This window comes from Cyclopterus lumpus, chromosome 5 (assembly GCF_009769545.1).
Source record: "Cyclopterus lumpus isolate fCycLum1 chromosome 5, fCycLum1.pri, whole genome shotgun sequence".
In the NCBI taxonomy this organism is placed as follows: Eukaryota; Metazoa; Chordata; class Actinopteri; order Perciformes; family Cyclopteridae; genus Cyclopterus; species Cyclopterus lumpus.
In genome coordinates this window covers 8,388,625-8,411,107 of record NC_046970.1, presented here as the reverse complement: position 1 = coordinate 8,411,107, position 22,483 = coordinate 8,388,625, and the positions used below count along the sequence as shown (strand labels likewise).

The window sequence follows — 22,483 nt, the reverse complement described above, 5'->3', positions numbered from 1 at the left end:
AACATTTGGCAGCATTTTATATGAGGCCCATGTTGACAAGGCATTATATACATACTTATAATCACTGGCATTTGTTTTTATTTTGCATGGATGATAATGTATTATAAATCTCATAGTTGTTTACTATTGCTTATAATATGATTATAAATGGTCAGTTTGCTTTAAGTGAACTAAAGATACATGTGTTTACAATTTTGTTCACATTTTTTGGGGGGGAGTTTTTCCTGATCCGATGTGAGGTCCTGGGACAGGGATGTCGTATGTGTACAGATTGTAAAGCCCTCTGAGGCAAATTTGTAATTTGTGATATTGGGCTGTACAAAATAAACTGAATTGAATTGAATTGAATTGAATTTTTTTTAAGCAAACAATGGCCACTTAAAGTAACTTATAATCACATTGTACGATGTATTATAACAGTGATTATAATGCATTATGAAAAGATTATAATGTAGAAGACGATAATGTATTACAACTATGGGAATTATAATACACTATGATAATTGCAAAAATGTTTTGATACTTTACCATATAAGCCATTTTAATTGTTTTATCATGTGTAATGATTGTTGTAATAAAGCATTTGTAATACTTTTGAATGCATATAACTATAATTATACATGGCTATATGCAAATTATAATACGTTATAAGTATGTTTATAATGTGAAACAAGCACGCACTCACTGTTAACAGAAACAATAGCCGTGCTGTTGATTGCTAAATGGTGCCTGTTGATGTCAGGTATTTATTTGATCACTAGCTAACGGACAATGAGTACATGGCAAAACATTTGTGACATGGACGCTTATAGCTGATCAACCAAGGTAGCTTAGAACGCTTGGAGGTTGGAAGTTTTAAAATTCAACTGGGAAAATTCGGAACTGCAGTGTTTTTTTTAAGAACAGCTTCGGGAGCAGTTTTGGGGGTTAAGTGTATTGACCAAGGACACATCGGCATGGGTTAGCGGAGCTGGGGATCGAACCACCAGTCTTCTGATTGAAGGACAACCCTGTTCACCACTGAGCCAGAGTCGCCACTGTGATGTTTGTTGCCAGAGTAAGCTAATCAATGGGGTTAATAATAATGTGAACAGTAGCACTAGCTGAGTCAATCTTAGCTGTGCTAAGTTTGGAAATACCTGAAAGAGTTAGTCTAGATTTTTAAAGTGGGGTTTCACATGGACAAAGTTAAAGATACAATTAGTGATTGTGTCAATGGAGTCTCGGGTCTAGTTCCCCATCAGATAAAAGACAGCCACATGCGTACTTCGACCAAAATGGTCATGTTTGGAATGTAATACATTAGGAGAACCACTGGGGACCTTCAATGGATTTTTAAAGAAGCAAATAATAATGGACCCGACTTTTACTTATCATGATCCTCCACACTCGTCTTAATTTTGTATTGTATTTATATTTAGTTGTAACTGCAACTTGGTGGTACGATAGGACGCAGCACTGGCTTGCATTCTACCTACACTGTTCATGCAAAGTTGCCCATTTACCCTTTTAATGCCCCATTCAAAATGAAAACTAAAATAGTCATTGACAGTACACTTTTTTATTCATATTTTGACATGTTTTGCGTGTACACATGTGTTTCTCAGCTTTGCTCAACCGTTGATGTTTTAAATGTGCAGCAGCTATAAAACTCCAAATAGCAGTGTGTGTTTGTTCAGCTAAAGCTCGATGATGAGCTTCCCTTCATCGTCGCTGCTGGTGTCTTCTGTGTGGTCCTGGCAGCTTTGCACGGGCCTCACTCCACTAGTCAGACACTCGGCCGGCTGGAAGCCATTGAGCTGGCCGGACAAGAAAAAAGACTGGTACTTGTTGTCTTCATTTGGTGCTCCGTCCTTGGTGTCGTTATAATCATAAGGTTCTCGGAATGTAAAAGGCTCTGATGGAGGCGCAGCATTATTATCCAGCACATTCTTGTTCAATCCAGTCGATCCAGCAGCAGCTCTACTGACTTGAACAGAATGAGAATCAGGCGAGACACTTGGGCTTCTGTGACTGCCTATTGTCAACTTAGCATCTGTATGTCTTTGCTGAACAGGAGTGATGCTGCTCTGCGTTCTGTCCCGGTGTGGAAATGCTTGATTTTTCAGAAGGCCGGACTTACTTTGTGAGAAAGCATTTTGCGTGTCCGCTAATTGGGCCCGAGCGTTGATACGCTGAATCAAACTAGATTCACATGAGACCTGTTGGTTATGGATGCTGCTGCTTTCCCAGTGTTGTTCCGAGAAACAGAAGTTGTTCATATCCAACGGGAGCTGTGGAGAATGGAAAAGGTCAGTCTGACCGCCGCTGGCAAGTGAATTAAGATTGCTCGGAGTTCGTGGAGGGTATTCAGACATTCCTGAGTGCGTCTGAGAAAGATGCTGAAGATGATGCTTAGATAGCCAAGAATGTTTGAAGAGATCCACCTTGACCGCTGTGTCTTCTTCCTGTTAATAAGACAAGAATTTTACCATCATACCACGATAATAATACACTCAAGACGGGTCCAGAGGGTTGGCGCCTGAAGAATTGAGGACAGTACGCCCTGGTTGATAGTCCCACCAGGAACAGTGGGCACAGTCCCTTCCTGCTGGGAGAGAGGACACAGCGGCCACTAATGCTGTGTTCACATTTGGAGCGAAGCCCCGCAACATGAATCTACAAACTGACGGAAGTTGAGCTGGTCTCAAACTTAAAAAAAAAAATCCATTAGCTGGTTCTATTTAATAAAATAACTTGACACGTTAACTGTGCCGTAAATCCAGGGCCGCAACCTCCGGTCCTGAAAAGTGATGCGGATGCTAAAGTGTCCATCAGGGGGCGACTCCTGTGTTTGCAAAAAGTCAGATTGTATAGAAGTCTATGAGAGAATGACTTATCACTTGATTTATTCCCTCAGTAAACATTGTAAACATGAGTTTATGGTTTCAAACATTGGTTTCAAGTCTTCTTCAATACAGCATGATGTTCATTTAGTAAATTATGGTCCATTTAGAGTCAAATAGAACTTAAAGCAGTGTATGCTTAAGGGCAGGACTACCTTGTGATTGACATGTCACCACTACCAGAGCTCCAACACTATCCCTGAACAACTGAGTTCAAACTGTAGGGGCCTACCTAGACTGTGGTTACTAGTCAGGATTAGGACTGAATAAAGGTCCAACACGTTAAACGCCATAGGCTTAGACCTGGCTCATTCACAGGAAAGAAGAACTACTGATTTAAGGACCTAATGGTTTAAACAAGGGATATTTATGTGTTCAGGCAGAAGATTTCCACTGATTTACAGTCATCTCTTTCCAAAATGTAAGTCTATGGGGAAATGTCTTTTTGGGCTCAATGGCAGCACGTCACGGCGCTCTTCATCTCTTCATCACAACTTCACCTCTTCTATCCAGTGCTAGGGATGTAATGAACATGGCAGGGGGCCGCTAGTAAGGATTTAAACCGTCGGTCTGGCTAACAAAATGCCGTGAGTGTGTGTCTGACTATTTACATACAGCATGTACTTGAGTGTTTGCTCTTCCGTGAGTCTGTTTCTCCATGTGTGTGTTTATCTCTCCACTATTCTAGCGGCTGCCTATGTAACTGCTGTCTACAGCTGTCCACATCTTTTTTTGTTATAATGGCTTGCCAATGTTTTTTTAACTTTGGCAAAAAAAGCTCAAAGCCTCATGATTTATATCTCATTTGCCACTGCCTGTGGTTATATTTCGGTTCAGCATATTTGTTCTGTTGTGTAAGTCTTTTCTCTTTCTCAAACTGCATTCTTCTCTGTTTGAAGTCTTGAGGACCGTATATTCATTGTGCTGTAACTATATGTCTAAGAAAATGTCTTGGCTGTCTCTCTTCTCTTGAGTAAAACAACACACAAAAAAACTATTTAGTAACAAACCCATTAGGCCTTAAACCTCCTAGTCCTAATATATATGTCTGTGAGGGGATTTGTGGAAAGTCTTAGAGGAGTTAAAACAATTATTAAAACAATAAAATAGAATAAAATAGAGAGGATTGGAAAGAATCCACATGTTAAGACGTTCCTGTGCCATTTAATTTGTTTTGCATGTGTGTAGTTAGATGTGTGTATATACACATGTGAGAGGGTTGGTGTGTGTGTTACCAGTAGTTAGGATCTGAGTTGACATGTTTGTTTATGGGCTGTACATTCGTTTTTTGTGGCATTGAATGTATTCATTCGATCTCACCTCTGGCATCTCTGGTAAACATGTGTATGTGCAGGTGGACTCGGCCTGGTCCCGCCATCCTGACACCCAGTTGGCCTCAACTCCTCCGTTCTCATCCTTCCCCTCCACGTGTTGCGGGTTTGCCCTCCCGGCCTCTTGGCTCTGCTTTGGCCTCCCGTCTGTGACGTCTGGCCGCCCTGGGGTCCCTCTACATCCCAGTGTCTGGGGCTCCTTCTGGGCAACACATCCCTCCGTAATTCCTTGGGAAAGAAAAACAACAGTTGTTTTCTTTAGGGCTGCGAGTCCACCGTTTTTGTCATTTTCATTTTCATATGCATATGCCCGGCCCATCAACCACACTAAAAGAAGCAGTGCATATTTATGTGGTCATATACAATATGCCTTGGAGGGATTTTTGTCTTTATGAAAAACAAATGTGCTCTTTTTTTTTCTCAGACTCTGAGCCAGAAATCTCCACTTCAGTAGCACTTACATCCCCCAAACGTTCCAGTTGGCCATCTATATTATAGGTTTTTACAGAGAGATTTGTTCATATATCATTTATAGCCTGATTTATACAACATTATGTTCCTAAAACATGTCAATAAAATGAAACAAGAATTTAAAAAACTGGATCAGATTTATGTTTTGGACATTTATGGAAATTGGGACATATTTTATCAGAGAATGTCTCATTGTGAGGTAAGTGGCAGCTTCTGTGTTTTCTGTGCACCCACAACGACCTTTTAACTTCGTTATTCTCTATAATCTTCTTTAATGTAAAGAGGGTCCTGCAGATTGACACCGTCAAATTCGGCAGGACAACCCAGTTCTCTGAGAAAGCCTGCAGGGGGCAGTAAGGAGCAGTAATGAGCCAAATTAAAGCCACGTGCACTGACAGTTGTCCCCAGGATTTCCATCTGCAAACGGAGAGATTTTTAAGCAAGCTGTCCTTTGATATTTTTACTACAATTTAAATTCCTAATGGTGCATTTCATTCCCGGGATTTGGCACACAAAACCGGGTTAAGATGAGGCCTCCACTCTGCAAAACCACTGATCACATGCTGCCACCTTGTGGGTAAAACTGGTTCCTGGTTTGACATGTGCTCAGATTAAAGGTTATGCAAATCGAGTGCAGTCTGCACAAAAGTATTAGATCAGACCCATTATTGTTGTTTTGTCGCAGTACTGCAGAACAGTTGACTGGAACCAAAACAAGGAGGCCTCAAAAAGAGGCCTTTAAGCTGATGAGGCTGTTCACATCCACACCAGATGAACAGTATTTGTGATTCATATACATCTGAATGTGTTGAACAAAGTATTATGAAACATTTTTTTCTTTTTTTGCTAATCTTTAGAGGATTTACAATTACTTGAGGCCATGGGGAAAAAATAAGCTATGGTCCCTGGTGAGAGCCCCACCACAACCTTTTCTCTGTAAATTGTATCCTCGCACTCTCAAATAAAGAAGTACTGTAGGAATATGCACCATGTCAACACATATAAACATTCTATTCCATTCTCTGAACTGCTTATCCTAGTCAGGGTCGCGGGGCGCTGGAGCCTATCCCAGCTGACATTGGGCCAAGAGGGTTCACCCTGGACAAGTTGGCAGTCTATCGCAGTAAAAATATATAGAGACACCGGAGAACCCCGCTGACACGGGGAGAACATGCAAACTCCAGACAGAAGGCTGTCCAGACCGGGGAACCGAACCCCAGTCCCCTCTTGCTGGGAGGTGACAGTGCAGTCCTCAATATAAACATAATGAAGATATTAAAACTTGTCATAAAATATTTCTTAATTACAGTCACCGACTTAATGAAACCGTCGGTTTCTATGTCCATACTCTTGAGTATGGACACAGTCCCGAAATCTAGTGCTATATACAAAAGAGTCCTGACGTTTTCACCTAATTTGGATGTGAACATTATCAAACAACCTTTAAAGTCAGCTATTTACCTTCATAACTGAGTGTCTTATTTAATGAACAAGCACAAAGGTGCTAAAATTTGACATTCAGAGCATTTATATAGCAGGAATATTGATATCCTCAGAGTTTTGTATAGAGCAGCTTCAAATTCAATGTTCTGGCCAAATGCACGTACTGCACTATATATCATTCACATTATACACAATATGAATACGTAATACAATTAAAATAGTCACATATACCTGCAGTTGGGCTCTGAATATGTGTAGGCACAGCTGGGGTGTCTTTGGGTCTTTCTACCTGGATGTTAGAAGACACTGACATAAACTGAGCCAGTTGTTTTTCTGAAGGGGTTGAGCTGATTACATCCTGACTCCCTTCCCGTGTAGGGGCAGAATCATGTGAAGGTCTCGCCCTGTCACATCCCATGTTTACATCTTTAGATGAATCTGGAGTCTCTGATAATGCTTCCAACCGATTACTGCAGCAGATGAATGCGTTCATCTGTCTGGAAGAATTGCATTTATTTATGGGAAATGAAGACACTGACCCAGGAGGTGCATCGGCATACGCAGCACCGGAGGCCTGATCAAGCCCAACCTGCAGGGGGGGGTTGGTTTCCCCACCTTCTGACCTGCTGCTGCTGCATGCAGAGGCTTCGTCCATGGCGCTCATTGTGCCTACACTACATGGAGCTGCTTGATTTTTAAGTTTGCTTTCTTTGCTCAGTCTTTCGCTAGTATTCTGATTTACTGTGCTGGAAGAGAGAGGGGTCTCGCTGAGTTTGTGTTGGCCAGAGAGAGTTTGTGAGATCACTCCGCCTTGGTTGACCCTTGGCGAACGTTGCTCCTCCACACAATGGTTCAGAGAAAGGGTCTGCTCCTGCTCAGAAGTTTGGCTCCTTCCGGACTCTACACCTTCGATCAAAGCAGCAGTAGACTTCACATCGCCCATACAGCTCTGAGTCACAGTGACCGTGTTTACATGACTGTGTTTGTGTGGGTGTAGCAGCGAGCCTAGCGCTTCAGAGCCAGTAGATTCAACTGATACTGTAACCTGAGTGGAATCCCTGAGTTCAGTCAGGTGGAGATTTTGCTCTGCCGTCCGAAATTGTGCAGACAGCGGAGGTTTTATTCTCATTGTGTCAAGTGTGACTGAAGACTCCCTTTGGTCCAACCCCTGTTGATGTCCTGGTTGTTGATGGCTCCTTCCATCATGACTACTTTCCATTGCGACAGAGTTTTGAGCTGTGTTCCGGATCACTTCCACGTCACGCCTCTGCGAGACGACGCTACCTGCTTGCCTCTCGATCTGGGGTTCAATGAGAGCCAGCTGCTCATCAGATATGATCTGAAAGCAGATCTGGAGGTCCGCCGTGTGAACGTGGAACACGTTCTGGGCATCTGGCTGCATCTGATCAAACGGTACAATGTGACAAGGTACAACTGGGGTGGCATATGCGCTGTTTAAAGGGTCTGATGCTGGCGAGAGTTGTGTGAGTGACAGAGGGTTAGGTTGACCTTGTGCAAACGTTGTAGTGACAGCAGCAGCTGACATACTGTTTGCTGTGGTTATGGTAGGTGTAGCAGGGGCAGGGAAGTACGAAACCGTGGGTCTGGGTAACTGCAGAGGCGCTGAGCCAGCTGCAAATGGGGTGGCGTGTATTGAATTGCTCCATAATCCTGCTTGATCATTTTGCAGGCAGGTTGTGGTTATTGTGGTTGCTGAAAATTGCCTCTGCATGATTGCACAACAAGAAGTTGCGTTTGGATTCAGTTTTGCCGTTTCAGCCCGACAAAGGGTCGTGACTGTGCAAGGCGTGGGGAGCTGGTCTTGTCTGGAACTGAAAGCATTTGCTGGGGTGACAGGACCATCGCATTTCTTTTCGGAAGTTTTGACTACAAGTGAGGTTATCTCTGTGCGAGAAGATGACAGAGCAGAGGTGATAGTGTGGCCACCAGTTTCTGCCGGTTTATCCACAACATGCGGCGAAGTACTTGAATCAGGTTCAGCGGAATTCGGTAACTTGAGCTGGTACTTGGGCAGGAAGCTGGCCTTGGCAGGGGAGGGTGTGGATGTGGCTGGTGAGCAGCTGATGGATGCTGTATTTGCATTGATTATGCACGTTGGGAAGAGAGTTGCTGTGAGCTGAGTATGTTTCAGATTTTTCTGTAGGTTGATATAACCGAGATTTGTATCCTGCTGAGGCACACTGCCAGTGACAGAGGGTCGGGGATGAGTCGGTGTGTTTGGGTCGGTTTCCATCCCGAGAGTGAAAATTATTTTGTCATCAGTTTTCTGTTTTTTCCTGTCTGAGGTAACATGAGCTTCAAACAGCTGCAACGTGGAGTCAATATACTTTTCTCCATCAAGCGTTCTCCCTGCTTCTGCTCTGCTCATGCTGCCTATTTGGTTTCTCCGAAGTGGAGTCTTGAGAGAGCTGCATGATGTATGAATATGGCCAGTTTTGACATTCAAATCCACGGTAGAGACAAGGGATAGTCTGGCAGGAGTGCAGCCTGCTTGGCACGCTGTTGCACTGCTGCTTGTGAAGTTCATTGTTGTTGCTGCTGACGACCTTTTCGACAGGCCCTGAACAACCTCGTGCTCTGGGTTTGCTGGACATTTTCTGCCTTTGCTGACACCGTCATCGCCGCCCTTCTCAGCGTTGTACAGCTTCTTAAATGTCCCTCCCCCGTACATGTACCACTTGTTGAAGGCAAACTTTTGTGCTTTCTTCCTTCGGAACTTTCTGTTGCTTGGCTCTCGACAAATGTCACTACCATCCCCATCGCAGCTGAGGCTGCTGGCGCACGCCTCCTCCACAGATGTATTTGCAAAGAGACCGTCTGTTGCGTGGTTGCCGTCTACGGCTGTTTGTCGGACCAATGGCCGGTGGGCGGATGAATGCTTCATTGCAAAACCTGTTGGATTGATCTGGCCAGAGCTTCCTCTCCGGCCAAGTGTTACATAATCGCTCTGAAAGGAAGAGGTTGGGCTGCTCCTCTCTTGCTGCAGGAGGGTAACGCTGAAAGGAAGGGAGTTGCTGCGGGTTAGGGGGGCGTGCTCCATGGTGTTGGATTGCTGAGTGGGCACAGAACTGTAGAAGTTGAGGTTCCTGCTTCTTTGTAACCCAACATTTGGAGCCTTACTGATCCTCATATCAAAGTGAAAGGAGTCCTTGTACGTGTACGGCAGGGGGAGGTCAATGCTACCCTGCTTTGACAGAACTGTCTTCCGCGGCCTGACGTGCTCTAGCTGTTTGTCCTCCACAACAGCTGTATTCTCCGAAATCAGCTTAGTTATGCGTTCCTCCAGATTCTTCTGCTCCTGCTCCCTCGCAGTGCCTCTAGGTTCCTGTCCACCTTGGCCTGGTCCAGAAGTCGTTTGTGCACTGCCGGTTTCTTCAAGATGCTCCATGGTAGATTCGTTGAGGGAATCCGTACTGTGGTCAGGTAAAAGGCTGCCGCGGCTCAGGTAGTGATCACTGCTCTCACTGAAGCCCGAGTCTGTGCTCTCATGGCTCTGCGATTTCCCTCCAGATACAGAGCTCTCCCACTGCTTGGAGAGCAGAGTGGCTTCTTGCCGCTGAAGAGGAATATGTCGACTGGCAGTTGCTGTTGGTTTTTCATTTTCCATCCTCTGTTTTACTACTTCCTTCACCTTTGCTTCCATCTTCTGACCTGCAAGGGTCAACGCATTCTGCTCACTCACAAAACCTTGTGTCTTTACAGAAAAGACCTTTGCAGTGCTGGCTGGACAGGTGATCTCATTTGGAGGTGGTGTGGCTTCCTTGTCCAGGCTGCTCGAATCCTCACTGCGCTCATCCAGAGACAAACTGGAGGTACAGGTCTCTCTGGAGCCGGACATGCTGTCCAGGCTGCTCAGCTCTGATTCAGACGAGAGGCGGGCATGAGCCTGTGTACGCTTATGTTTGTAGAGGTTGCTCTGAGTCTTGAAAGAAACTCCACAAGTGATGCAGGGATAAGGCCGCTCCCCGGTGTGGCAGCGGAGATGCTTCTCCAGCACGCTGGGCTTCATGCAGTCCCGTCCGCAGTGAGGACACACGTGCTTTCCTGCAGACTTGGGTCTGACTGCAGGAATGGCAGCTGCCAGACTCAGTCCTGGCTGAGACTGCAATCCACTAGCAATATGGAATGTCAAGAAGGGGAGAGTTTCCTTGGAGTAAAGCGCCGGCATGGCCAGATGGAGTGTGGCTGGCTCCCGGACGGCCACTGGAGTCTGGAGAGGGTAAGGCTGTGCTGGTAGAGCTGGCACCGTGTGGATGTAAACAGCCGTCAGTGGGGCCTGGTAGTCCATCCTTTTCTCTGTCTGCGCTGCTACGGAGCTGATGTGCACTGAATCATTCGCCAATCCCGGCTTGCCAGTCTCCATGGTAACCCTGCTGCTGTCGTGATGTACCAATGCCAGGTCTCTAATTACCTGTAAAATAAGAACAGTTTGCATTATACCTCTGCTTTGCCTCAGATCAAACAGCGCTTAACCCAGTGGAAGAGAAAAAAAGGAGCATGAATCCAGTCTGGATGTTTTGAATGTTGATTGATAAAAGCCAGGGAGATATGACGCTAGAGCACCAAAATAAAATATATATCTGAAAAGCCTCTTCAGAGAGAAGCAATGAATCTCTAAGTGGTGTAGGAATACACAACTGAAGATATATTGCAGGCAGTGAAAATACACACACGGTTGGAACGATGTAGGAGAGAGTGAGAGCAGATGTATTCGTATCAGAGGCTTTTATCCCCCCGAATGAAATGTGTCTGCTAACATTATCGGTTGCCTCTGTCACCAAGCTGCACCAATTAAATGGCACACCCTTGATGTTCACAGTGGCATTTGGCGCTTTTGTCTCCCGTCAGGATGTCACATTTGTGCAGTAATGCAATTGGAGCGTAAAGAAGCCACCTTTGTGAAAAGAGGAAACAGCCTGTATTAGTTCAAGCTAATTTCATTTCCTGTTGCTGTGATGCTGCTCCTCCATGTATGTTCTACGTGATTTTGCAGAATTCACCCACAGAGGAGAAGTTGGCATGGAGCACATGCTTTGCTAGTTGTACAGCAGGAGCACAATATACTTTTGTGTTGCTGTGAACTGAGGAAAAGTTTGTCTCTGTTCATGTTTGAGTAAAAAACAAGGAGCTATGTGAGTTTATTTCTCTATAATTATTAACTAAGAAACTACTCTCTTACTATAATGGGCTTTCACTTCCTTTCAGATGTGTTGTCTGACTTTTTTAGTCCTGATGAGCTTTGGGTATCGGCCGATACCGAGGACCAATCAGATTCATGTGTTTAATTTAGAAGCTGTATCGCTTTACTAAAATAAAATGTAACAAATAAGTATTTATATTTAAAGTTACTCATTGTTTTTTATTATTAAAATGATAAACCGACTTGGTAAAGAAACCTTTAAAATTAACAGGAAAAACAAACCTTTTTATTGCAGCACCCAATTGGTCAAAACTTAAAGAGCAACTCAAATTCCTGTATATAATGATAATAAAAATGGGTGGCATTAAAATATAAACATGGGGAAGACAAGAGGATTTTTGAGAAGATGAAATTGGTATTATAGAACAACAGAACGTGGAACCAGAACATTCCCAGTCAAGTCAGCAGCAACAGAAAACTGTCTAAAACATGCAACAAAAGTCACTTACCTTTCCTACTATGCATTTCACTCAGCAATAATCGTCCAGCGGAGAAAACCTCCTCCACTTAACGGCCCCGTCCTCGGTGCACGTTTCAATCTGTTCTGTCATCCGGGCAAGTGTCTTCCTCCCAAATCTCTTACAGCTCTTCCACGTGAACTGTTTCTTGTTGAGGAAGCAGAACAAATGCAAATGACAGAGAAGATGCACTATGAAAATAGAGGGAGGGAGAAGAGCTGGCTGGCTGGCTGGCTGGCTGGGTGGGTGGGTGTGTAGCTGTCAAACAAAGACTTCCGGAGGACAAGTTGAAAACATAGATTACACAGAGTGATCAGGCCCCCAGCTCAGATGGAAGGATTTAAGGCAAATACAGAGTGATAGTGCAGAAGTGAAAGCAACTGCATGGAAGAGGAAGTGCAGTGACGGAGGCGAGCTTACCTTCAGCACTCACGCACTCACTGACTGACTTTACCATCAACAGTTGGAGGCTGACTTATAAAGGCCTACTTGCTCCCCCACCTACTTCCTCCCACACACTGTATTGCATACACCCACAAGGACCAGGGTGCAGCACAGCTAATGTTGATGCACTGCTCTCACTCTCTCTGAGGCAGAGAACAAATGGATGAGTTGTGAGTGGCTCGAGTGAATTTCCCACCTCCAACCACAGCCCCCCAGTACAGCATGTATATATATTCTGCAGAGGGTACACCAGTTCATACTGCACATGCTTATACAGCAGTGCGTTTCTTTTTGAAATCACAACCTTTTACTGAGCATTCTGCGCATATAAGAAATAGAAAACATATTGTATTGCTTGCTTTTCAAACTCAGGAATCTGACCAATCCTGAGGAAATGATCATGGTTATTTTTGGCAGCAGTTTTCTTCAACCTGCCAAAGATTACACTCTTTAACACAATGCATGTCAACAGACCGATCGTTGCTGGGTTTTTTTGAACAGCTCATAAAAAGACATATTTCTTTACATACACCCACTTTTTGTCCACATAGTCATGCCACCTAATGGCCAATGCAACTGCCAGTGACACATCAGTATGTGCCTCTCTGGACAACTTGAGTGGTACATTATACATTGTATGTGGCCCGTTAGATAGAATTATAATTTTGGCATAACTCCACCGTGACTGAATTGGATAATATATAAACTGCTGGTTCTCAATCTTTTCTTTTTTTTGGTGAAAGTATTAATGCTGCCCTAGTGGCCAGGACTTCCTCGATAAAGAGATTTTTAATCTCATTGGGAAATAAAAAATAAAGGTCTAATAAAATTAGTAAGTAAATTAGAATTAATTTGAAATATTGTATAGCCACCTGACAAATGTATGACTCAATATTCCCACTTTGAACTCTATTTTGGTATCCACCACCTCCTCAGAAAAATATATGACTCTTTAGCAAGATGTTAGTCGCTAACTTAAAGCTGCTCAATAACACATTCATATCTATTGCCTCCATACAGCTCTCAATATGGCAACGGCCGAGCCTGTGGCTAGCAGCTAACAGTGGTTTCCTGAGGGTGGGTACTGTTAGGTGTTGGATTTGGTAATGTAGGCTTCAGTGGATTTATCTCAGTTCATTGGTTGTATTGGATTTCTTCAGCTGCCTGCTACTGTGGCTGGAAATGATGCCAGGCTGTAAAACTATAACAATGAGCTAAAAACAAGCAAGAACCAGGAGGAATCTATTGCTGTGTCAATTGCTGCTCGTCACATAGACAGCGAGCTAGCTAGCTAGCTACTTTTCTATTTCCCATGAATGTCTGAAAGAAATAGAAATAAAGAAAGAAATGTACACTTTTATTGATCCCCGTGGAGAAATTCTTCTCTGCATTGGACCCATCCTTAGTTATTAAGGATGAAGCACCCGGGGAGCAACTGGGGGTTCAGTGTCTTGCTCAAGGACACTTCGACAGGCAACTATGGGGAAAGCGGGGATCGAACAGGGTACCTTGTGACGACCACACTCCTACATGAGCTCCCCCTTGAGCTACAGCCAATCCCATTCCACCATGCTTTCATCCTACACCGGTCACAGGAGAAAAAAAGTGCAAAGTTGTCACTAATCTGGCAATACCAATGTGCTTGATAAGAATGTGAGGTTTGAGCTTTGCAGGGAAAGTTTGCAGCGCAGGCAATACATGCGGATGAACGTGCCTGGTCTCCCCCAGAAAAAATGTTACGTCATCGAGGGAGACCAGGACGCATTAAACTGCCGGAGTCGCAGTAAAACACATTGAGCAGCTGGCTAGCTAGCTGGGAGGGGAGCGCATAGCTTCGCAGACGGTCAAGCTAACTATCAGACGGGCAGTGACTGGCTCTGATTGGTTGTTTTCAATCAAGTGTGTGGATTCTGCAGACCCTTTAATACAACATGATTGACTATAGCTGCTTTAAGTTTATTCCCTTTCCTTTGAAATGGGAATCCATGAACATATTTAAAGATACTCTGACTCTCATTAGCTCTAATGTTAGTGATGTTTTCAAAACCGGGATCTTTCATCAACGGTATGTCATCGTGTGGGATCCATTGTGCAATTATCAGATGGCATCTGCTGAAAGAAAACAAATACTTTCTTATATCATTCAGCTGCTTCGACTCTAGCTGGTCTCCAAGGCAACTGCAGGCCCGATCCAGAGCATGCTTTGTGTTGACATGGTAACAAGACACCTCCTACCACGCATGTTTTCTACCACAGCTCACAGTTCTGCAGGTTGGAAGCATAGTTTCAGGCGTGATTGTGGAGACTGAGTCAGATTAAATGTTTTTTCAATCACAGTATGTGTATAGTCTATATGGATTTGCACAGATGTCCTCTCCAAAACAGTCAGCAGGCGTTTAATGTTGTTGCTATTTTGGCCTTGTTACTCCGGTTACTAGGATACGGGGGTTGAGTCAAGTTTTACAGCTGATGGTCTGCAGTGACCAAAGAGCAAGTAAATGTGTTCTGCTACTCCCCCAGTTTCGTAAGTTGCTGAGCCTCTGAACTTTTAGTTGCAGTTATTTAGACAAGTGGATAAATTGCTTGGTGTATTTATAGTTGTTTTTGCCATGGAGTAAAATTGTCAGACATGTTGAGCTTTGCCCCCGATGATGACCCCTGTAGTCACAAACAGGAGTACATCTCATACAATGCTCAAAAAGCATCATGCAAGAACAACTAAAGAACATCTTCAGTCAACAGTTCCTTGCCCTCAACTCTCAAAATATGACTTCATTTTGTGAGGACTGTGAAGCTGCCTGCCTCAAAATACTTACACATTAAATGACAGATATATAATTTGAAAAAGCCCACCTTTCTAACAGGCCAAGCCGCCATAATCTATCTACATGTTTTACACTCCCTTTTGTTCTTCTTTTGCCAGCAAATGAAGTGATGAGCCACAGGAAGTGGCAACTGAGTGTGGGTGGGTGCTGCATTGCTGGAGGGCTATATCCACTCATATGTTCACTTGTGTCTTTGTAGCGGATGAAGAATATCAGTCTTGTGCCCCACTTTTGTCTTCAGAACCACTTCTAATAGTACCACTACTACGAACTGCCAAATACAGTGCATGTGCCTGTCAGTGTTAAACTGTAATCCATAATAACTGTCTCTGTTTTACCCTGTGACACAATCTTAGCTGATGTGTTCAGCACGTAGCTCAACAGAAGGCATCTTCAAGTAAACAACCGTCAAGCAAAGACTGCAATTATGGCAACAAAGCTGCACTCAAGCCTTAGCAGAAGCTCACAACTTCTCTTTCTTTGTCTTTGAGATGCTGTACTTGCGCCCCCTCTGCTGGGCCAAATATAAATTATGTATGTGTTAGAAATTAGGAAAAGGGAAGGAAAGCATATCGTTCTATGTCTTCCTTTTATCTGTTGTTGTTGTTGTTGTTGTTGTTGTTGTTGTTGTTGTTGTTGTTATTAGACTATAACATGTCAGAAACAGGAGGGAAATTCAAGGCACAGCTTCCAAGATGAAGAAGGTGATCTATCTACATTCTAAAACATTTCTATTTTATTGTAAACAAAGAGAACCAGACAATTAGCTGTAAACACATGATCTGTGGCTTGTTGGAAAACAAATATCGTCCTTCTTAAACTATGAATCAGTTATAAAAATAGTTTAATATAGTTTTATGTCAATCATCTAACTGTTTCAGCACTAGGCCTAGATCTAGTCTAAGTTAATTATGGCTATTGTTATTTATACCTTCTAAATGCGCCATACGATAGCCTGAACGATAGCTTAATGAAAAACATAAGGCAGTTAAATCAACATCAATCAACACATTTTATTGTTTTATCTTCATTTCCAAATAGTCATCACGTGGCCACCGTTTTCTCTCCCTAAACGATAATTGTACAGTTTAAGGCGTTACCAGTTTCACCAAAGATAAAAACAAGGAGTTTTTTATCCTTGTCCCTTTCAGTATAAAAGCATTACACCGATATGTAGCGATTCACCGTGCACTTTTAATCTGAAAATCCACTGGGGGACTCGTCCAGTACTGTGACGTAGGACGCAAATGCGTACGGCACAACGCACGTTCGGGTCCAGGAGCGCCATTGGAAGTTTGAAGAGGGTCAGATATTTTTGTGTTTCAAAACGTACTATTCAGCTCATGTGCTTAAATTGTGCCCACCTCCGCTGTTGCGCAATATGAACCTCCAGCGGGTAGGGGGATCAAATCCGCGCGCGTGCTTCTGCCGTTTCTGCTCGGTCTCGACTGTAGCATCCAAGCTAACAATATTAGCAGCACTGCTAAGCACAACTTCCATTCATTTGTTGTAGCTGTCCGAGCTAACGGTGTGTTTTGCAGACGCGTGTGGTAGATATGGTAGCTATGATGGCTACAACAAGGCATTCGATATATATCATTGAGGGGATAACGTAACAGCGGCTAACGTAATCATGAGATTAATGGTTGACATTGTGTCTTTATTGTGTCCCCATTGAAGGGGCCCCTTCCAGTCACACCATGTATCGTTCCAAGCCGACCCTGAAGGACCGACAGCACCTGTACAAGCTTATCATAAGCCAGCTGCTCCACGACGGATACACCAACATCGCCAACAGTCTCATCACTGAAGTAAAACCACAGAATGTTGTGTCGCCCTCTGAGCAGCTCATGCAGCTTGCAAAGACAGGTAGAACTTGTCTTCCACCCCTCACGTCTTACACGTCAGAGGGATACAATGGTTCTGGAGGTTCCCCGACTGCAGTTTCCAACAGTTTTTTTATTTTCTCTCTTCAGGGATGGAGAACGATGACGCGGCAGTCCAGTACGCCATCGGGCGCTCGGACACAGTGGCGCCTGGCGTGGGCATCGATATGGAGTTTGATGCCGATGTCCAGACCATGTCCCCGGAGGCGTCGGAGTACGAGACCTGCTACGTAACATCCCACAAGGGCCCGTGCCGCGTCGCCTCATACAGCCGCGATGGCCAGCTGATTGCCACTGGCTCTGCAGACGCTTCCATCAAGATCCTGGACACGGAGCGCATGCTGGCCAAGAGTGCTATGCCTATTGAGGCGAGGCAGATTTAAGATCGGTGTACACTGCACCCATTTTTTATTTTTTTGATCCAGCAGGTTTGTGTTTACTTTTTGCTTTTGTCTGTGTGTTTCCATTTCAGGTGATGATGAACGAGACGGCGCAGCAAAACATGGAGAATCACCCCGTGATTCGGACCCTGTATGACCACGTAGACGAGGTCACCTGCCTCGCCTTCCATCCCACTGAACAGATTCTAGCCTCCGGCTCAAGAGATTACACCCTCAAGCTGTTTGACTACTCAAAGCCCTCTGCAAAAAGAGCATTTAAATATATACAGGTTAGAAATGACCAAAGCTGACGTAAAGAAGGCTGGGAACGATTTCATTTCTTAATTCTATCCTGACTGCTATAATTTTTTGTAATCCAATGCTCTCACCCGTTTCCCAAAAAGGAAGCTGAAATGCTGCGCTCGATCTCCTTCCACCCGTCAGGCGACTTCCTGCTGGTGGGAACGCAGCACCCCACCCTCCGTCTCTATGACGTCAACACCTTCCAGTGCTTTGTGTCCTGCAACCCGCTGGACCAGCACACGGACACCATCAGCGGTGTTGGCTACAACCCCAGCGCCAACACCTATGTCAGCTGCAGCAAGGACGGCAGTATCAAGCTGTGGGACGGCGTCTCCAACCGCTGCGTGACCACCTTCGACAAGGCCCACGACGGAGCGGAGGTGTGCTCCGCCGTCTTCTCCAAGAATTCCAAGTACATCCTGTCCAGTGGCAAAGACTCAGTGGTCAAACTGTGGGAGATCTCCACGGGCCGGACACTGGTCAAGTACACGGGTAAGGAGGAAACGTTTTGCTACAGCCACAGGGAGACGGGTCACATGTTAGAATGCTTTATATATTTGAAGGGAAATCTCTGCACTTTTTTTTTTTTTATTCTTTATGGACGTCCAGTCGGTGTTGATGTTAAAGGTTGTTAATTAAAGCAATACATTCCTCACTTTGTCCTATATTGACTGGGAAAGCTGAGTTCACATGCTTGCGTAGGTGTGCTGGCTGTACCTACATGTATCAGGAGGCATTGCGCGCAAGCCCCTGACATCCAGCTGAAACATAGTGAAGCCGAGTTGCACCCTCGGTAATGGAACAGAAAAACACAGAGGTCCGTACCAGCGTGAAACAAGCCGGCAACAACTATTCATTATTTTTCACGTTACAACTGCAGCACATGTCGGCTTCACTCCTTTCAGCATAAAAGCACACCTCAAATAGTGCGGTGACGGTTTATCTCTTGGATCCTGCAAAAGGTCTCCGGTACGCCTGTGTCCAAGTGAGGAGTAAAACCGTTCCTGCATTGTGATGCACACATTGCAAGAACACGAGATATCCCAACAGGAGATCTCGGCTCACGGGGGAAATGTAGCACGCACTGAGCAATGTGTGCTTCAATCCACTGCACTGAACGGCCATCGAGAAAACATGGAGAATTTCTCCTTTTAACATGCTTGGGATTTGTAGAAGTCGACCTTGAGTTTATTGTGACTTAAAGTGTCATCTATTCCTTTTCATCCGATACCATTAGTATCTTATTTTTGTGATCCAATAGTTTTTTTTTTTACTCTTATACACCGTGATTTGCTAGTTTGATGTGATTCAATTTGGCTTTGTTCATGTTCCGCTCGATACTTTTTTCCAAGTATTCAAGTCTACTGCCACACCAACAAACAACACATTGTGACTGAATTTGGTGTTTTCAACAAATTGGCTCATTGTTCTCAAAAAACAAAAAGTTGTTTACAGCTTCCGTTCAGATAATGTCGAGCTGTAATCATCCTGAAGGAACATTGTTATCCCAAATGTATACGAAATACAAATCAAACCTACACTGGACCTACACGCCTGCGGTTAACACTTCATATAGCTTAGGACAACAACCGCGTGCAGTGTCTTAGTCCAACCTTGTTTACCGGCCAAGTGCTGCACATGAACGAAACACGTTACTGAAGCCAAACAAAACATGTCTGCGTGTGAGACAGAAAATCGGGAGGAGGAGAGCTTGTTAACTTTAACGAAGGTTGCATTGAATTTCATTATGATGCGTTCACACTCTATTCAATGAAAATATATATATATGAAGGTAAATTCTAACGTGATCAAGATGTGTTGAGATGATATCCTGTAAAGAGGCTTGAACAAGTACAGTCTGAAGGATTTTTTCACAGCCATATTAAATGTATATTCGTGAGGTATTTATGACCTGTTTAACACTAGCGCTAAGCAGCTTATAATACGTCTTTAAAACTACTAATGCCAAGATACAAAAGTGAAAATACAATAATTTATTTCCTATTAATTAGAATTGTGTGTTTTTATGCAATTGACCACTGTTTATGAAAATAAGAAATTTAAAAGATAACATTTGGAATTTTTGTCGTTAAATCCATTTTTCGGGAAGTTAGTGAAAAGGGTAGTTTTGTTCCATGAAAACAATATCTTGAACACATAGGACCCTATAGCAACTAGCATCGGCCCTTTTTTATTTCCCATTTAGGCCACTGTCTATTGGTTTGACTGAGTGCAACCGTTGTGTTCCCACCAACCTTAGCAGACGAACACGTTACCACATTATCAGGAACATGCTGAGTGTTGCAGCTTCAGCCGTTATTCATCTAATACACGTGAAAAGCCTGCCAATCTTCAGTGGCCGATGCCGTCATCTTCTCAAGAATCAGCAGTTATTTATTGCGGTAGCAGAGTGACGTGAATGAACACATTTCGTGTAAGAATTCAACTTGTGTTGAAATCTTGTCCGCTTTCTCAATTTCCCCCTTAATTTAATATAAGTTTGAAGAACTGTTCAAGAGTTCCTCTTCTATATGAGGCTTTTGGTGCATCACTATGGAATCCGTTCACCACAGACACACAGGAAACACTAGGGACCTTGCATGGTGGTGCTCTAAATACTGCTCTAGTGATTGATATACAAATGGTCATTTAGTTGGTTAAATATATTCATCTTGAGAGCCTTTATCAAACAAATTAACACACACTGCTTGTTTATTGTCTTTTTAAAATGTATACCTGTTACCATTATTATAGTGGCATCATGCAAAGGTGATGGGAAAACAATGCTCAGGTTTCCTCCAGAAGCCGCAGATATTTTCCCACGGTATTGTTTAGACATGGCATCTTCCTCATTGTCAATGACCTCTCTTAAAGCTGCCAGATGAGGCCACTCCGCCATTGGGTCTGTTTCAGCTCATCGCATTCTGTCCTTCTCTGCACATCTACAGTGTGTTTTAGGAAATACTCACACCCCGTCACTTTTTATGTTGCAGCCTCAGGTTGAAATCTTTTTTTATTTGTTTCTCTCTCGGCAATTTACACTTAATACCCTGAATCGCCCAGTTTACAAACAGTTTCTTAAAAAGCGGCACACTAAATGCGAATGATTTAAAAACACTATTTACATGTCTGGAGATCATACAAAATAGACCAATTATTTTTTAGATGTTTTAGAAACGGGTGTTCTCAAAAATCTACATTTGAGTAAATATTTTGCAGCCAAATCAAATGCAGGATATTCAACCTTTTGGTTTCTTTATGATACATGTAGTACTTGCCCGCTGGTGTTTCGGAGAATAATGCAGCGTATAGAGTATAAACGTCTTCTTTCAAGCGCAAGTATGAAAAAAGAAAATGTCTATTGTTCGACACTAAATCTTTACGTTATCATGCTGCGTTTCAAATATAATCTTGTAATGTGCGAAGGGTCAAATATTCTGAAATGTATTGAACTTTATTTCCATGACGTGGGCTCCGTGGTGACGTGTCCCTGTCCGTTTCAGGGGCGGGGCTGAGCGGCCGTCAGATGCATCGCACACAGGGCGTGTTCAACCACACGGAGGACTACGTGCTGCTGCCAGACGAGCGCACCATCAGCCTGTGCTGCTGGGATTCGCGCACGGCCGAGAGGAAAAACCTGCTGTCGCTTGGACACAACAACATCGTCCGCTGCATCGTGCACTCGCCCACCAACCCCGGCTTCATGACCTGCAGCGATGACTTCCGGGCCCGCTTCTGGTACCGACGCACCACCACAGACTGAGGCGCGTCCTGCCCTGGCACTGCTCCGCCTCCTCTCCCCTCTCACATTGTCTCCACTTGTCCGAGGACCAAACGGAATGACTGGACTCTTCCGTCTCCATGACCTCGGCGAACTCGCCACTTTCTGATCTGTGGTGACTCTCGTTTTTATTTAATTTGCAGTGGGACGACACTTAAAGGGTAACTTCTATATTTTTCAATTTCAAAATTTAATGTCCCTGTTGGTCACGTAGGCCGTGGTTTCACTTGTCTTATAGGCGCGACTTCTGCGTTTGGATGGGTCAGATCAGATCTCAGTTTGTCTCCACATGACCTGACTGATCGGATGTGTGTCGTGGTCAAAGGAGCGGCTGTAAAACATTGGATGAACACTTTTCGTTTCCCCCGTAATTTTGTTTAATTTTAAAAGCTTTTATTTTGAAACGGCATCATCGGGAACTGTTTTTTTAGGGCTTAGACCGCAGGTCTCAGCTTTACTACAGCCCCGGTTTTTAGACGTTTGATCAATTGCCCACATGCTGTTCACACCTCCCTGAGATCTGAAGTCAACGTGAGCGCGGTCTGGCTGATGGGAACCCAAAAGCTGCACTGAAAAGACGACCGTCACCACGGCCTTGGATACAAAAACACGGCAAAATAGGTTGCAGGTTGAAAAATACTGAAGTTACCCTTAAAGATAAGGAGTTGCGTCATCTTCAGAGCAAAGCAGCATTTCTTTCGGAGTTTTCTCTTTTTGATGATGACACTTTGAGGACGACTCCCTGGACCTGTCTCGAAAAAAGCCTGACCGTTTTTAAAACTCCGCTCTCTGCTCGGACACTCTTTTCAGGTTTCTCAGCTATATTTCTTCCTTGACAACAGAGTTGTTTGTTTTATTTCTCCCCTCCCACTTTTCTATTTTGTCTGCGGCCTTTTGTTGTAATTCAGTCATTTTTATTAAACAACTAAAAGGAACAAGCCTCTTCTGTGAAAAGTATCTTTCAGAGCTCCTAAATCACAGCTATGGTGCTATTGTGTGTGTATTTTAAGACCACAGTTGTTGCTGCATAAAGCGAGCAACCTGCAGCGAGCACG

General features: G+C 44.0%; 2 protein-coding genes across 6 annotated transcripts; one reads left to right on the top strand and one right to left on the bottom strand.

Moving 5' to 3' along the window:
* Positions 1–1,545: 1,545 nt before the first annotated feature.
* On the bottom strand, positions 1,546–12,270 carry znf831 (zinc finger protein 831). 5 transcript variants are annotated; one of them, XM_034532749.1, is made up of 5 exons: positions 12,230–12,270; positions 11,801–11,956; positions 6,362–10,562; positions 4,206–4,444; positions 1,546–2,447 (listed from the first exon to the last, which is right to left on the bottom strand). In XM_034532749.1, the coding sequence occupies exons 3-5, from the start codon at positions 10,512–10,514 to the stop codon at positions 1,680–1,682; spliced, it is 5,160 nt and encodes a 1,719-aa protein (XP_034388640.1). In that variant the 5' UTR covers positions 10,515–10,562; positions 11,801–11,956; positions 12,230–12,270; the 3' UTR covers positions 1,546–1,679. The 5 variants fall into 5 exon arrangements, with proteins under 5 accessions (XP_034388640.1, XP_034388641.1, XP_034388642.1 ...); XM_034532750.1 differs by having other exon boundaries at positions 11,801–11,950; positions 12,230–12,252; XM_034532751.1 differs by lacking the exon at positions 12,230–12,270 and having other exon boundaries at positions 1,546–1,969; positions 2,123–2,447; positions 11,801–12,223.
* Positions 12,271–16,270: 4,000 nt separating this feature from the next.
* Positions 16,271–22,175, top strand: cstf1 (cleavage stimulation factor, 3' pre-RNA, subunit 1). The gene is made up of 6 exons (XM_034533519.1): positions 16,271–16,382; positions 16,759–16,947; positions 17,055–17,332; positions 17,437–17,634; positions 17,749–18,139; positions 21,151–22,175. The coding sequence occupies exons 2-6, from the start codon at positions 16,779–16,781 to the stop codon at positions 21,408–21,410; spliced, it is 1,296 nt and encodes a 431-aa protein (XP_034389410.1). The 5' UTR covers positions 16,271–16,382; positions 16,759–16,778; the 3' UTR covers positions 21,411–22,175.
* Positions 22,176–22,483: the final 308 nt, after the last annotated feature.